This window comes from Dioscorea cayenensis, unplaced genomic scaffold (genome assembly GCF_009730915.1).
Source record: "Dioscorea cayenensis subsp. rotundata cultivar TDr96_F1 unplaced genomic scaffold, TDr96_F1_v2_PseudoChromosome.rev07_lg8_w22 25.fasta BLBR01001316.1, whole genome shotgun sequence".
Taxonomy (NCBI): Eukaryota; Viridiplantae; Streptophyta; class Magnoliopsida; order Dioscoreales; family Dioscoreaceae; genus Dioscorea; species Dioscorea cayenensis.
The window spans coordinates 47735-63382 of NW_024087707.1; the positions used below are offsets into that span (position 1 = coordinate 47735).

At 33.6% G+C, this 15648-nt stretch overlaps 1 protein-coding gene across 1 annotated transcript; it reads right to left on the reverse strand.

Moving 5' to 3' along the window:
- Positions 1 to 242: 242 nt before the first annotated feature.
- On the reverse strand, positions 243 to 5655 carry LOC120256172 (ras-related protein RIC2). The gene is made up of 2 exons (XM_039263927.1): positions 5324 to 5655; positions 243 to 910 (listed from the first exon to the last, which is right to left on the reverse strand). Exons 1-2 carry the CDS (start codon positions 5542 to 5544, stop codon positions 478 to 480), a joined length of 654 nt encoding a protein of 217 aa, XP_039119861.1. The 5' UTR covers positions 5545 to 5655; the 3' UTR covers positions 243 to 477.
- Positions 5656 to 15648: the final 9993 nt, after the last annotated feature.

Sequence of the window (15648 nt, forward strand, 5' to 3'; positions counted from 1 at the left end):
TCTTCCAAGGTAACTTGACCAAATGCCACCCAAGAGTAATCTAATAAATCTCTATCTAAATAAATCTCTATTTGAATATGTAATTTTGAATCTCATCTTATTATTAAGCATTAACTTCAGTAATTAGACAAGCTAAGATTTACGTTAAAATTAAAATACTAAAAAGCAACAAATAAGGCTCAAATGAGAATTCAATAGCTCCCATTTTTTAATCAAACACTGTGGTTCACAACAATATAACATGATGCAATTAAAGACATGATTAATAAGTGCAAAAAGGAAGTGTTAAAAAAAGAAAATTGAGCACACTTCCAAATGAATGTTCTTCTTCCCTCATAACTTCAACCATGATCTTTTTAAGATAACAAATGCAATAGAAACAGGAAATTCCTAAAACCCTTCCAGTCTGACAAATGAAAGCTAAACACTAGAAAGACATATATTATAAGAACACACTTTTTTTAATATCTTTTGTGCCTAAGAAGAGCAGCAACCAATCTTCTTCATAGCCGAAACATCGTCTTTAACGTTAATTTTCTCTCCTTTCCCAGGGACGGCGGGGGCGGCATCATCGCCTGTCTCAACCGCTTTCTTAACCACGATCCGGTATATCTGAGTCAATACTTCAGAGAAGGCATTCTCAACGTTTGTTGACTCCAAGGCAGAGGTTTCCATGAAGTAGAGGGACTCCCTCTCGGCAAAAGCTTTCCCATCTTCGGGAGACACCGCGACAAGGTGGCGGAGGTCTGCCTTGTTCCCTACAAGCATCACAACAATGTTTGGATCCGTGTGGTCCCTCAACTCCCTCAGCCACCGTTCGACATTTTCGAATGTGGCGTGTCTGGTGACATCGTAGACAAGCAATGCACCAACAGCACCACGGTAGTAAGCGCTGGTGATGGCACGGTACCTGCAATTTTGTTTAACTTGTTAATATGTAGAAATGTGTAATAAATAAGTCAAAATAGGGGCATTGTTTGATGTACAATCTGGAATTCTTGTCGAGCGCTAGATACGCCTGATGAGATCCTTAAAGATATTTGACTTGGCAAATTCACTTGTTCCTCTGAATACATGACATGGATCACACTCCTAACATGTGCATTATAAAGCAGTCGGCAATTCTACAATAAGTTATACCAATCATATTTCTTGGCAGGTGATCTCAAATAGTGACTAAGAGATAATACCAGGGATACCATACGGTGTATTTGAGAGAGAAGAGATAACACTTAGTTTCTTTAGAAAATCATTTAAACACCTTGCAAAGGTTTACTTGAAGGCTCATTACCCATGATTGATTTCATAGTTTTCACCTGAGGCTGATATGGTAATGTTGTATTCATAGGCAGCATTACAAATTTTAAGATGGAGCTAATTGCAAGAAGAAAACAGCGACCACTCTAAAGCATTTACTCAAAGCATTGTCAAACTTACTAGTGCGTTGAAGGTTAAACTATGTTTTCCTCAACAACTTTGAATCTATATTTGTTAAGGCAGAGTAAAGAAGATGGAAACAATAAAGAATGCAGATTGCAGTATGTAGGGAGACAACAAAATATATGTTGGAGGTTCATCACTTTTGTGCAATAAATTGCTCATCTACCTAAGCGCACCAACCATATGGTTGGGCCCATTGGGGACATGATTGTGCAAAAATATGCAGAGAAAAAGGATAGAATATGCTAGTAAGAAGTGGAACAATTTAAACATAAAGACATTTGGTAACTCTTTATTTAAAGGAATTTACAGTTTATAAACTAGGAGGCTTAATCCATGTTTTAAGGACGCACATCCTGAACAATAGGTTTCATGTCCAAAAATCAATGAAAGTTCGCCATCAAGCAGCTACAGTAATTCAAGTTTCCATTTGGTTTAATGCAAGGAAGCTAGAACCTAGATCAAATTATATGTTGGCACAACTTCCAATTTTCAATATTACAAAGTGTGATATAAGCTCAATGATGGCTATATGTGAGAAATAACTTTTCTCATGTTTCAATTCTACATTATGTTCTTGGAAATAAGTGTTTCTTAATATTTCTATCTTATATCTTATCTAATATTTACCTTATTCATTCCAGTAATTATAAGGTTGTTTGAGTGGATTGCACAGGAATCCACCAAAAAGTGTATACTTCATGGGGTCTCTCTAAATCCAAAAATTTGTACCATACGAGCCCAGGAACAAAGTTTGAGCTACTCCTTAGTCCTAATTAGGTAGGCGGTCACAACAAGAAAATGAAATTACTGCAAACAGAAGGATCTGCAAGTAAAAAAGTGCTAACAAGGTGGCAATTATTATCTCATAAAATAAGCTTGCAAAAATTGAAGTAGTTCTACAGAAGAAATGGATTTTTAATCAAAAATTTAAGAGATCAAGGTACCAGACCATCCTCAAAAGTGATCAAGATGATGCTTTACACTCCTTTCCACTATCAAATCATTAATATAATCAGGTTAATCAAGTGATCAAAGTTTTAAAGACAAAGTTCATTGATAAAGATAAGAGAGGAATAAATGCTAAGTTATCAAATATATATATATATATATATATATATGGAGTGTCAAAGGTTATGACAACACCATGATAAGAGACGAGCAAATAAAGCCATTTCCAACAAAAGCATGGTATAAACATGATGATATATCTGATAGATGCAAAATTCCAGAAATGAAACAAGGATGAAGTAAAATGGTGTGAACAATGACATATGACTATGGCTCAAAAGCTGGTCAAATAGTAGCGGACAAAAATATTGAGTAAAAAGTGGTGCACTAGGAAAACAGACCACACAAGGTGCAGATATGATAACCAAGAGAAGGTCAAATAAATATCATCCACTCAACCAAATGATAATTACCAAAACCTAGGAAGCAGCCCATTTGGCAATGAGGCTTGAACTGAAGCAAAATGCAGGTCACAAAAAAACAAAACATGAACAAAGCAAACAGTAAAACCAATGCAATGTCTTTTGGAATAAAGGATTCTACTAGATGCACAAGCAACGGATGCTCAAAGAAGCTTGCAATCATCAAAAGACATTCTTGAACAAGAAAGAGAAGGTAAAGTTCACAACCCAAGAAGTACATATTCAATTAATACAAATGCCATAAAAAAAACTTTACATCTATAATGACATAAAAAAGGATTGTAAAAACCCAAAAAATTTTCAGTGAGGCTTCAAAATATTACCTGTATGAACGAAAAAAAAAGCTTCAAGAATCAACAACTCACAAATTAAAATGAAAATAATAATAATAATATGAAAAAGTGAAATAATTCTAGAAAGTCAAGGATACAAGAAGTGGATGAAGTGTTCATTAGGAAGATGGAGAGGGATATAATGGTTAAAACGCAACCAATTGTAATAGTTCAAATATAACAAAAGCATGATAATAAACCAAAAGGCAGCCGAAACATCTACTAAATAAACATAAAAACAGATAAAAGAGTTTGGCAAATAACAAATAGTAAATACCAAGCGGTAGGTAAGGCATCCAAATAAACCGGTAAGTTACCAAGAATGACCATAAGGTGAGTTCTTTTGTTAATGAAATACAGTGAGGATGAAAGATGGCTAACCCAATCCAGCACATGACAAATTATATTAGCCAGATCTTAAGTTGGTAGAATATCACCTTTTAGAAAAAGCTATAAACTTCAAGATTTTACCCATTAAATCTTTCAAAGTTTCTAAAGGAACATGATTAACTGGCCAATATATAAATATATCACCTATGTGATCATCCAAATGTATGTAGGCCCAAGAATAAAAAAAAGTTGATAAGTCATTGTGACTGTGTTAAGAAAGGTCATCAAGTCTGTCTCTTAGTCACTTGAAAGTTTATCTAGCTGTTGTACAAAGCTAACTCACTAATGAAAAAATCAATTATAACTAGGCAAGTTTTAGTGATTCCTTTTAATCCCACATACAATTATTACATATAGATCATAGCAAAGCAACCTTAATTTATGAGCAAGGTTACAAACTTGGAAACGTATGTACAGAAGTATTACGTCGACTTCATCACAACAGGGTTACAAGAGAGGTAAAAGAAGGATATGAGGAATGTACATGACCATGATACATGATATTTGTTATTGCAAAAAATCATGCACAAGGAAGCAGGCCATTGAAATTTTCACATCTAATACATAGTAAATAAATGATGGTAGATTAAAATCAATAGATCGATAACAAGACCAATCATCAAACTATCAAAGGCAGGCTGCTGAAATGAATAACAAGCAGTTGAAAAAGAAAATCAAGGACTTATTTCAGGAAGCCAATTTTGAAAAATGGTGGTGAACCATGAGTCAAGGTGTTTGATAAAATGATGAGAAGTAATAAACAGGAATATTGACATATGTTCAGCCACTTAAAAATACAAATGAATATCTCAGTATTTTGACAAAATAGCATACAAGGTAAAAGCACAACAAGCTCAACTGAATGACATAAACATTACATTAGTGAGTACACACCCTTATTTGCCAAATCATGTAGTAAGGATACAAAAGCCACCATCATGTCATGCCAAAAGGATTAAATAACAAGAAGATCTGACAGTGGTATTTAACAAAGAAGTGATTCTTAATCCAAAACACATAACATAAAGAATACACCCGGTTGGCCCAAATAGTTCTAAACAGATCTCAAACGTTAAGTGAACTAAATTTTAGATTTTGAAATGGCAAAACTAGCAATAACCTTCAATTGTTTCTCAAATAAGCCCGCTTTAATTATCTTACTAAATATCAAAATAAAAATTCCAAAGACACATAGATTGGCAAAAGCAACAGAACAAGCACCTTCCTCCAAGCTCACTACCCCAATAAATTAGAATGAATTCCCAATCACTTCCAAGTGAAGCAAGAAAAAATATAATTCCAAAACTATTGACGCAGAGTTGACTTTAAACTTGACAAATTATAAGAGAAAATGACAGCAACCAAAAGGCATAAATAGCACAAGCCACTGAACTTCGTTTGCTTCCATGGCATCACTCCCAAAGGAATAAAAAACATAACGATAGAGAGATCCCAGGATTTCAATCCCATAGAGAACAAGGAGCTAAAAAAGCTAATTTAGTAGATCAACGAGAATCACCACAAATAGCTACTCCAAGGAAATCCCTGAGCAATCGATCTCAAGTTCACAACTTTCACTTCTCAAACACACAAACACTAACACATCAGATCACAAAACCCCAAAACCCATAACCTAAATCTAACCAAACACTCCAAAAATAATCTAAAAAAATAAAACGAAACACAACAAACAAGAAACAACAAAAAAAAGAGGATCGATTTTAATACCTCTCCTGGCCCGCAGTGTCCCAAATCTGGGCCTTGATGACCTTCCCGTCGACGGTGAGGCTACGAGTGGCGAACTCGACACCGATAGTGGACTTAGACTCAAGACTGAACTCGTTGCGAGTGAACCTCGAAAGCAGGTTGGATTTCCCAACACCTGAGTCCCCAATGAGCACCACCTTGAACAAGTAATCGTAGTCATCCTCAGCTCTATACCCCGCCATCTTCGTCCCCTCCAAGCACGCTCTCACAGAGTATCAACAATGGAGTCTCTGGGCCAATGCTTTGCTTCAATGCAAAGGGAAAGGCGAGATCTTGGTCGGTTTTTTAAAGCATCTCGAAATTGAAGGAAAAATAAAAATTAAAAAATTAAAAAAAGGAAGCGGGTTTCAAAGCAGGAAAAGGAAATACCGAAAATGGCGCTTATTGATGCAAGTGTTTGTGGTGGGGATTGAAGGAAAAAGGAGGGTAATTGTGTCATTTTGGGGAAGTTTTGGGATGGAGGGGATAATTAATTAGGGGGGTGGGACTGGTTTAGTGATGAATGTTTAGTGGGTTGATTTGATTGGATGAAAGGTGAGCTCGTGGCTTGTTGTTTCATTACATTGATGTTTCATGATTAAATGGGCTTGGGCTTGGGTTTGGGTTTGGATTTTAATGCTTGTTTTTTTTATTGGATTCAATTGATTTGGGCTTTGATTTTGGTTTTATGTATATTTTTTTTTATAATTTAATAAGGTTCTCTTTTTTTTCTTTGTTATTGGATCTTATGGTCGGAAGAAGATATTTGATTTTGACCATTGATGGAAATAAGAGGGCAACATGTTGGAGATGTACGAGGTAATATTTGGTGTAACTAATTTTTTTACATTAAATAATGCTTATTTTTTAAAATAAAATTTAGCATTGTTTATTTGGGTAAATGGATTTTTTTTTTTAATAAATGTAATAAACTCATATACAATCATGAGTGTGTGCACTTAGGAATTTAATCATTTAGCTTATATGCACTCATCCGATAACACAAGATTGGGGTTGCAAGCAATACTTACAATCAAATATTTGGGTGAATGAATTCAAAAGTGTTATTTTTGAGCTTTATAAAAATATCGGTAATAATAATGTGCCAATTTATTTATATGAAACTAAAACACTAAAATAGTGTACATATTTATTAAATATATGTATACAGTGTATTTATATAAGTAAATATTTTTCGTAGTTGAAGGATTAAAATAAATATGTTTGTGTCACTCATTAATAAAAATGTGTATTTATGTGGCTCATGTGGGCCCAAACATAAAATTAATGGGTTAAACTTGATCGATGGTGCCATTTTGGGTTTTTGTTTTTTGGTCTGAACTAGTTTGACTTATTTTTAAATTCCAAAAGTGGAATCGGCCTTCAATTTTAAAAGTTTAAAATTAAAATTAGGGTTGTCAACCAAGCAAAGATTATGCGAGAGATGTACTATTCAGTCTTGACATATACTTTATATATGTATCCAGGATCCCATCTCAGACTTTGGGCATATCCACAGAGATTAACTGGGTTCAAGATTACTAAATTCTAATTTAATTTTTATAAATATTATTATTTTAAAATAAAAATCCTCAAAATTTATATAATAAGCTAAAAATATCAATAAAAAATTTAACAAATCTCTCCACTAATGATTTAAAAATTAAAGCAATTAGCCCAAATCTAGGGTTTTATTTATTTATTTTTCTCCTAGTAATTTTATTTAATTATCAATAATTCGGTAATCAAATAGCCATATAGGTTTTTTTAAAATTTTTATTTAGATATTTAAAATAATATAATATAATGTATTTATATCATTTAAAAAATTGAATTAAATAATTTTGGGGACAAGGCTGAGACAAGAAGAGTATTACAATCCTTGTCCCCATCCAACGGAAAATTGAAACTTCCTTTGTCCCCATTTTCACTATCTGAATTTCATTCTCAAGCCTTAACCCCGAAGTCGGGGCAAATTGAAGACCATAATTAAAATCTTATATTATTATGGCTCAATTTTTTATTAAGAAAAAATAAATAATATATCAATATGGAGTATTGTTATATATAGATGGGTCCCTTATGATTTATTTAAATATTTTATTATTTTATCTTAAAAGCAAAATTTGGAGTAATCTTGTAAGTAGATGCGTCCAATAAGAAGACAACAATGAGAATGTAAATTTCATGTCGGATGCTAATTATTATTTTGTTATCTGAGGTGACATTTTGTGTTTAGCTAAATGTTATATATGATCATTTTAGTTTAAAAAAACATAAGAGGTAAAAACCATATCAAAGGCTAAACCTAGGAAAAAAAATATTATAGACATATAAAAGTAAAATTTTTAAGGAATAAATGAAACACCTATTTATTTTCTTAATAAATAAAAAATAATGATTCATATTTTATTATAATAATATTTTTTCTTAATAAATGGAGGAGAAATTATTGGTTTTTCTATATTTACTTTGTATCAGACATATTTGCCAGTCTAACTTGAATAAATATATTTTTATACAACTTAATTATTTACTTTAATTGATTTTATATGAGCAAATTTTATGGATTAATTTGTGCTTTTGACATCAACATAATATATTTCATTTGTGTGAACATATATATTTGACAAATGCAACAAACACATATACAATTAGGGAAATATGCATAATCGAGAGTTGATCATCCGACCATGCAACTTCACTTAGTGGTATGGAGGGTTTGGTAGGAAGCCCATTCTCACATCAGAGATTCTTTGGCACCACTACCTCCGCTGTGTTTTGAACTCCGGTAATGAGAATTCCTAAACCAAATCTTATGCAATGGAACTAGTACTGCTAGACCACAGACTTTTTAATAATAAGGATATATTAAATTTAAGAAGGACTTATTAAAGGTGTCGTGTATACTTTAAAATTAAATATTTTATATTTTAACTAGTTTAACTGCATTAATAGTCCCGTATGTAATACACATTGGTTCTTATAATTAAAAAAAAATTATGGTTCCTATACTAAGGGCATAAAATTACATACATTACTAGCATTAATTTAATAATTTTTTCCTTGGTTTCTATTTATTATTTATTATTTAAATATTAAAATATCATTTTTTTGATCTTTCAAATTTTAGTATAAAGTTTTTTTTTGAAAAACATATATCAACCTGTTTGTTTTATTTTAATTTATTTTAGTTAAAACATGACCAAGTTGTAATAAACAAATTTCTAATTATTAGTGGAATTAAATATTATAAGATGTTAATATGATCCTAAGTAGTCAATAAGCTTTTTTTTAAATTATCATAAAATGAATATCAAGAATGTTAGTTATTAACATTATCAAATAAAAAATATCATAACTATAAAATTTACTTGTTTTTGGATAGCCTCAATCCGTCAAGCTTCAAACAATGTGTGAAGTGTGTAGGGAGTAAATGTAAAAGTTCACTTTATTACAATGCATTGACATAGTTTTTATAAGCAATAGATGGTAATTATTTTTATTTTATTTATTGTACATGTACATAAAAAGTCAAAACTTGCAACAAATTATACACATGTCAGTAATTGAGGAGATTTCATCCAAAAATGAGGGCCTGTAAAATAAATTCACATGAGGAATGCACTTAATATCAATTCAATCCCATAAATAAAATAGGACTGGGTTTTTAAAGATAACTGACTAATTCTTATAAAAAAATGTACTACCCTACTAACGTGTCCAATTCGTGTCATTAAGCTTGCATGTATTTGTCCCACATATGTACTTTGGTTATAGTAATATATGTATATATATAGATATATTTGGAAAATCAAAATCCAAGCCAAATCTAAACAAAGATTTGGATTTTCAAAGATACGATTTCTTATTAGAAGAGTACTACCATGCTAACGTGTTAATTCTATCCGGTTCATGTCATTCAACTTCATACTTCACAAAGAGAAATAAATTAAAAGAAAAAAAAACAAACCTAACTCCAAATGAAGTAAACGGTTTCAAATTCCTTAGCCACAAACATCTAAGCTTTCAAAAAGAACATGATAAGATCTGCCATAGTAAATCTATTGAAAATAATAATAACAATAACAATAACAATAAAATTAAAATACTATTGAGTAGATATAAGCGTTACCCAAGTAAGTTGCTTCACTAACATAGAGACTCTTACAGACATAAATCAATCTACATAGATAATATTGAAAAAAATTAAAAATTAAAAGCATAAGCACAAAAGGGGATAAATTTGCTAGCTTGCCTAAAACAAAACCCTACTTGGGAAAAAAACTCCAAATTATCAAAATCAAGGGAAAAAAACCTATAGACATCCCCAGCTCTAGAACACCATGATGCCACAAAAAAAATCAAAATTATGTGACCAAAATAACATAGAAAATGCCATTAAAACCAAGAAAACTTCAAGAACACCAAATCCCACATAACCAAACCTCATGAAATCTCTTCCAAATAAATTTATTTTGAAAAACAAAGTGAAAGATAGAAATCTATATCTCCTAGAAGAGAGATCGAAGGAACTCCACCGGTAGAGAGATCTATGAGAATTCTAATTTTCAATGAATCAAAATTACTTCAAAAATGATTGCCAAAACATGCCCTTGATTTCAAACCAAAAAAATTTTACTTAAAAAAACTATAATTTTCCCCTTCAATCAAGCCACCATGCCATTGGCACACATCCATGATCATTCTCAATGAATTCAAATACTTGATTTCATAAAACAAACATGAAGAAAATCACATGCTTGGACTTATATATGGCGGGCCTTGTCGGGCCTCATGATACGAACGATGGGAGATCCTTATCAACGATGAGGCCAATGAATCTCTCTGGATTGGTCTCATCTTTGCACTCTCACACACCGGAGTTGCTTCCGGCTTCCCCATTGTAAGGGAACTCCGGCTCTTGCTCTATTCACGGCGGTCTTTGGATACCCTTCATCTCCTTCTCCATCTCTAAACCCTAGAATACTCAAAATGGATCAAAACCATCAAAAACCTAGATTTCAATCTAAGAAATGCATGAAAAATCACAACCTTTACCTCAAATCCTTCCTTCACAAATGGAGTAGATGAACAAATGGATCAAAAAATCCAAGATTTTCAGTAAAGAAATGAAGAAATTGGAAAACATTCAAGGGAAATATAATCAAAATGGGGGGTTTCACTCATTTTCTTCTTTTTTCTCTTTCGCAACTTCTCATGCCCTCACTTGTGCTCTTGTTCATCTCCATTGGAGAAACCTTTCATTCCTCCATGAACCATGAAAATCTCTCTTACCTCCATCATTCTACATGGAAAACCAATCAAAATGGCAATCTCTTACAGATTTACAACTCCAAAAGAGAATTATAGGAAGAAGGAGAGCTAGAAAGGAAACTAATTGCAAAGGAAAGGATTTGGAGAGAAGACATTGCTACCGAAAAGGAGAGAGACATCTCCTCAGCTCGCGCAAAGGTTAGCGGAAGAAGCGGTAGCGCCGGCGCTGGATGTGTTCTCCATTTCCTCTCCCATCTTGCAGTCATGATCGATGGCGGTAGCACCATTGAGGGCTAGGGTTAGGGTTATAAAAAAAACTAGTAAAGGCCTCTCGAATTGATGGTACATTGACCAGCAAGAGTAGAGAAACATATACCGAACACTTCAGCAGGACAATCATGGATTCGACACATGGATGGATGTGATTGAACGGATGATCATTATGGTCTGGTGTTACTTCCATTGCAAAACCTAAAATGATCCGGTGGAACAAATTAACACGCAATAATGCCAGGTATGCTCACTCGCCGATGAATTATGATCTGATGGAAAAAATTAATGCACACTAATACCCAGGTATGCTCACTTGCAAGACCTATGATGATCCGACGGAACAACTTACGTGCAATAATGGCCGAGTATGCTCACTTGCTGGTGTTCCTAACATGATATTGCTGTCGCCTTCTCATTGGCCCGTTAACTAACAATGGGGAATCGGGAAGGATGTTAAAATGGGCCACGGACGTATTAAAAAGACAAAAACATTTAACCAATACGGGATGGCCAAATGTCTTCACACAAATCAACTTGGAAGGGGAGATATATAGGGGTTAACTTTAAGAGTAAGTATATATATTAATTTATCGGGGTTTCAAGCTTTCATTTGAGGGGACATTCGTCCAACCTCCATTTGTTTTTTATACCCAAATATCTTCCTTTCTACACTCTTATTTTCCCCAAAAACACTTAAAAATCCCAATAACTAAAGCTGTAAAATAGAGTCTGGTCTGATACCTCCCACCCTAAATCAAAATCAAAATTCTAGTCCAAGCTTGAATTAGTAAGGAAGAACAAAGAAGTCATCGCTAGGAATGGAGTCATAGTCGCTAACGGTAGAGATAAGGAACTGCTGTTGCTAATGATGATCCTTTTGGTGCTGTAGTTCAAGCATCTTGCGATGAGAGTTGGAGTACTTGGAAAGCAAGAAGGTAAGATTGGAAGCTAGCCAATACTCCAGCACTCAATTGCAGGATTTTCTCCATTTGGCAATGCAAGAAGTTGAGTTTCTTAACTGACTTCGCAATAGCAACAATGGGTTTGGATTTTAAAGAAAAAATAATTTGAAATATGAGGTCTTTTATGGGAGGGTAGATGAGATGTAGAGGTAAGGTGATCGGGCATCCCCTCCCATTCTGATTCAACCAAAGCGGCAAAAAGGAGCCAGCCTGATACCTCATGCCCCAAATCATAATCAAAATCAAAATTCTGGGTTTCTAGCATGAATCAGTTAGGAAGAACAAAGAAATCCATGGACTAAAGCGAGAAGAAGGTTAGGGGGTTTGGATTTAAAGAGATAGACTTTGAAATATGAGATCTTATATAAGAAAAGAGACGAGATCCGAGGTAAAGTGCGTCCCTTCTTGTTTCGATTCTTCTCCTTCAACGTAAGAGAAAATGAGGTCTATGAAGCGATTGAATCCTACAATTATATTTGAAAATGTATATTTCTCTTACCCTTTCTTTTTGTTGTATAGATCTGACAAATCAATTAAGTAGATGTAATAAGAACATATAGTCATAAATACAGTTCGTGGTCTTTCAATTTTCATTATGTGCAAGAGAATCATCTTGAAATGTGAGTGTGATGTTTTTTTAATTTTTGTTTGTATTATTATTATTATTTTGATGGTGGGTGGCTTAAGGATATTTACATATGTTTTCTCTCTTAGCTTGCTTCAGTTATTGTTTAACTCTTTCCTTTCTTTGATTTAGTCTTCAAGCTATTTTTCCATTGTTTGTGCGGTGTTTCTAGTTTGTTAAATAATACTCCTATGATAAAGGAGTCTCTCTATAAACCTTCATGTATTTAAGCATACCCTTCTACACAACACCTATGCAATAAAAATTACACTCGTATCTATAGTTTACAGGATCAATTTAGTGGCATCACCAAGAAAGACGAGTGTCTCTAAATATCTCCATCAGGTTCGCACCATTGCCGACAAGCTTACCGTTGCAAGCTCTCCATTGATTGAAACAAAACTAACGATCAAAATTCTCAACAACAACAACACCTTTCCAACATGACATCCCATCAATAGATATAATCAACAACCTCAATGGCATCAACAAAATACTAATGCCATCAACATTGGTGGTCAATGTCAATTGTGCAATCAACCTGGTCATGTCGCCTCAGTTTGTTGCACCAAATCTCAAAATCATCTTGAGGCTAAGACAAACTTCATAGCTGGCTATTAGGCATTTGCAACCCCATGGATTCTAGACATTGATGCCTCGCATCACATTACCACTGAGCCACACAATATGCCGTCATACACCGGCATTGAGGAAGTGATAATGGGAAATGGTAACAAAATATTAATTACTCACACTAGCTCAACGTAGTTATTTGCATCTAACATTACTTTTCAGTTGTCCAATACTCTATGTACCCCTCAAATTAAACAAAATTTAATTTTAGTTTCCACCTTTTGTAAAGATAACCAAACATATTGGAATTTTTTTCCTAATGTTTTTCTTGTTAAGGATCCGGCAACGTAGACACTGTTTGTGCAAGGTCGGAGTAGACACGGGCTGTATAAGTGCCCCTTTCTTCATCAACTTCCCCACAAGTTCAAATGACCTTTCTAAATGTATCTCTTGAAACTTGCCATTGTAGACTAGAACATCCTCATGCTAGACTTCTACAATTATATTTTAATTCTCTATTTCTATTTCTGCATGAGACAAATTTACCTTTTGCAATTCATGTTTATCAAATACATCTCATTGACAACCATTTGCACGACTTACTTTGTCAAGTTCCAAACCTCTTCAAATCATTTTTAGTGATTTATGGGAACCATCCCTTGTTATTTCCCTTGAAAAAAAATTATATTATTAAATATTTGTTGATCAATACATGAAATGCACTTGGATCTACACTCTACAATTGAAAATCGACAATTTTTCAAAAATTTTGCCCTTTAATGGAAAAACATTTCAATTCTCGGATATTATCCTTTAATATTGACGGAGTTGGTGAGTTTCAAAATCTTAATTCATACCTAAGTTGTCATGGTATAAATCGCCTCATTACTCATTCCTACACTCCACAGAGTTGCTCTTGCTAAACGTCACCATCGACACATCATAGAAACAACAAGAATGCTGCTGCATGAAGCCTCTCTTCCATCCAATCTTTGGTCATTTGCATGTCACCATACAGTATATCTAATCAATTATATACCATCCCTTTTAAATCATCATTCTCTTTTTAAAATTCTTTTCCAAGAAAAGCCAGATTACTCTTCTTTAAAATCTTTGAGTGTCTTGGTTATCTATGGCTCAAGCCATATTCCTTAAACAAACATGAGCGGAGATCAAAATTGTGTGTTTACTTGGGTTTTTCTCTTACTAACCTTTGTCATCAAGGCTTTAAACCTCTCACACCTGAAGTGTATTTGTCTTGTGGTGTGGTTTTTTTTGTAGAAAGTGTGTTACCATTCAAAACCATGCTTTCAAATATTTCCCTTAAATTTACAAATCTAGCATGGAATGTCGTCACACAATAACCTACACAATAGCCGCCAACGTCAACTATTCCATCTCCACAAATAACAAACCCATTTCAAATTTGGGCAATCTCTTTCATAATGGCGTTAAAACTTATGAATACCTTTATAGAATCAATTTGGGAACTCAAACTAATTGTATTTTTTGCAATTTGGAGTATGAAAATGTTGAGCATCTTTTACATTTGTGTCCTAAGTCTCAACTCATTTGGTCTTTAGTCAAGAATTTCATTGGTAAATCTTTTAATTTTGTGGATGGTTTTAGTTTTGGGAATTGGCTTAGTCCTTCTATGGCTAGTAAGGATCTTTTTACTCATCTGTTATTGCTGCTATTGCTTGGAATATTTGGAAGGCGAGATGTAATAAGATTTTTAGAAATGAGAATTTGGATTGTTGGTTGTTGGCTTCTAAGTTCGTTGCTCATGCCAAGGAGTATTTTTATTCTTATGTTTCTCATCTTGGAAGGAACTTGATCTTGAATAACTTCACCACCCATGATAGCCCTTTTCTTAACATTGTTACCATATGGAATAGAGACCTTGCTAACTCTGGGGCTGGCTTTTATATTTTTTATTCTAATGCAAAAATTTTACTTGCAGGCTATTATAGTTTCAAAGCCAATTCTACATTCGAAGCTGAGGCAGAGGCGATGAGGATTGTGCTTCATTATATGCATCAAAACAATTTGGTAGTATGACAAGTGTTTATTACCAATGATGAGCTTGTTGTGGCAATAAAGCATGGATTCCATCAACAGATTTAGAGAGCTAACTCTTTGATTGCAAATATTCATAATTTCATGAGGATTCTGGGTGATGTTAATCTGCATATTATCCCAAGAAGCTAGGCAAAGGCTACGATCGGCTTGGCTATCCACGGCGGAAGTTTGCATGAACTAACTTTGTTCCATCAAGGCCGTGAACTTCCCCGATGGATCATGAAGATCTTCTTGAGGACTAGAGCTTCCTTTTAAGTTTCCTGTAGATTCTCAGCTTGTATTGCTTGCTGCTTTTTTAGACAATTGTTAGTTTTCTTTTAGTCTTGCTCCTTTTGTTCAAACTTTTTTTTTTCTCTTTGTATTTTCCTTTCCCAGTTTTTCCCAGTTTTTCTAATAAAAGCTTAAGAGCTCCTTTTCATTAAAAAAAAAAAAAATTGTGCAATCTCATTCTTGTAGCTCCACCTCACATAACCACTTGTTCTTCATTTCCCTTCACCTTGAAAGCCCATTTTGGC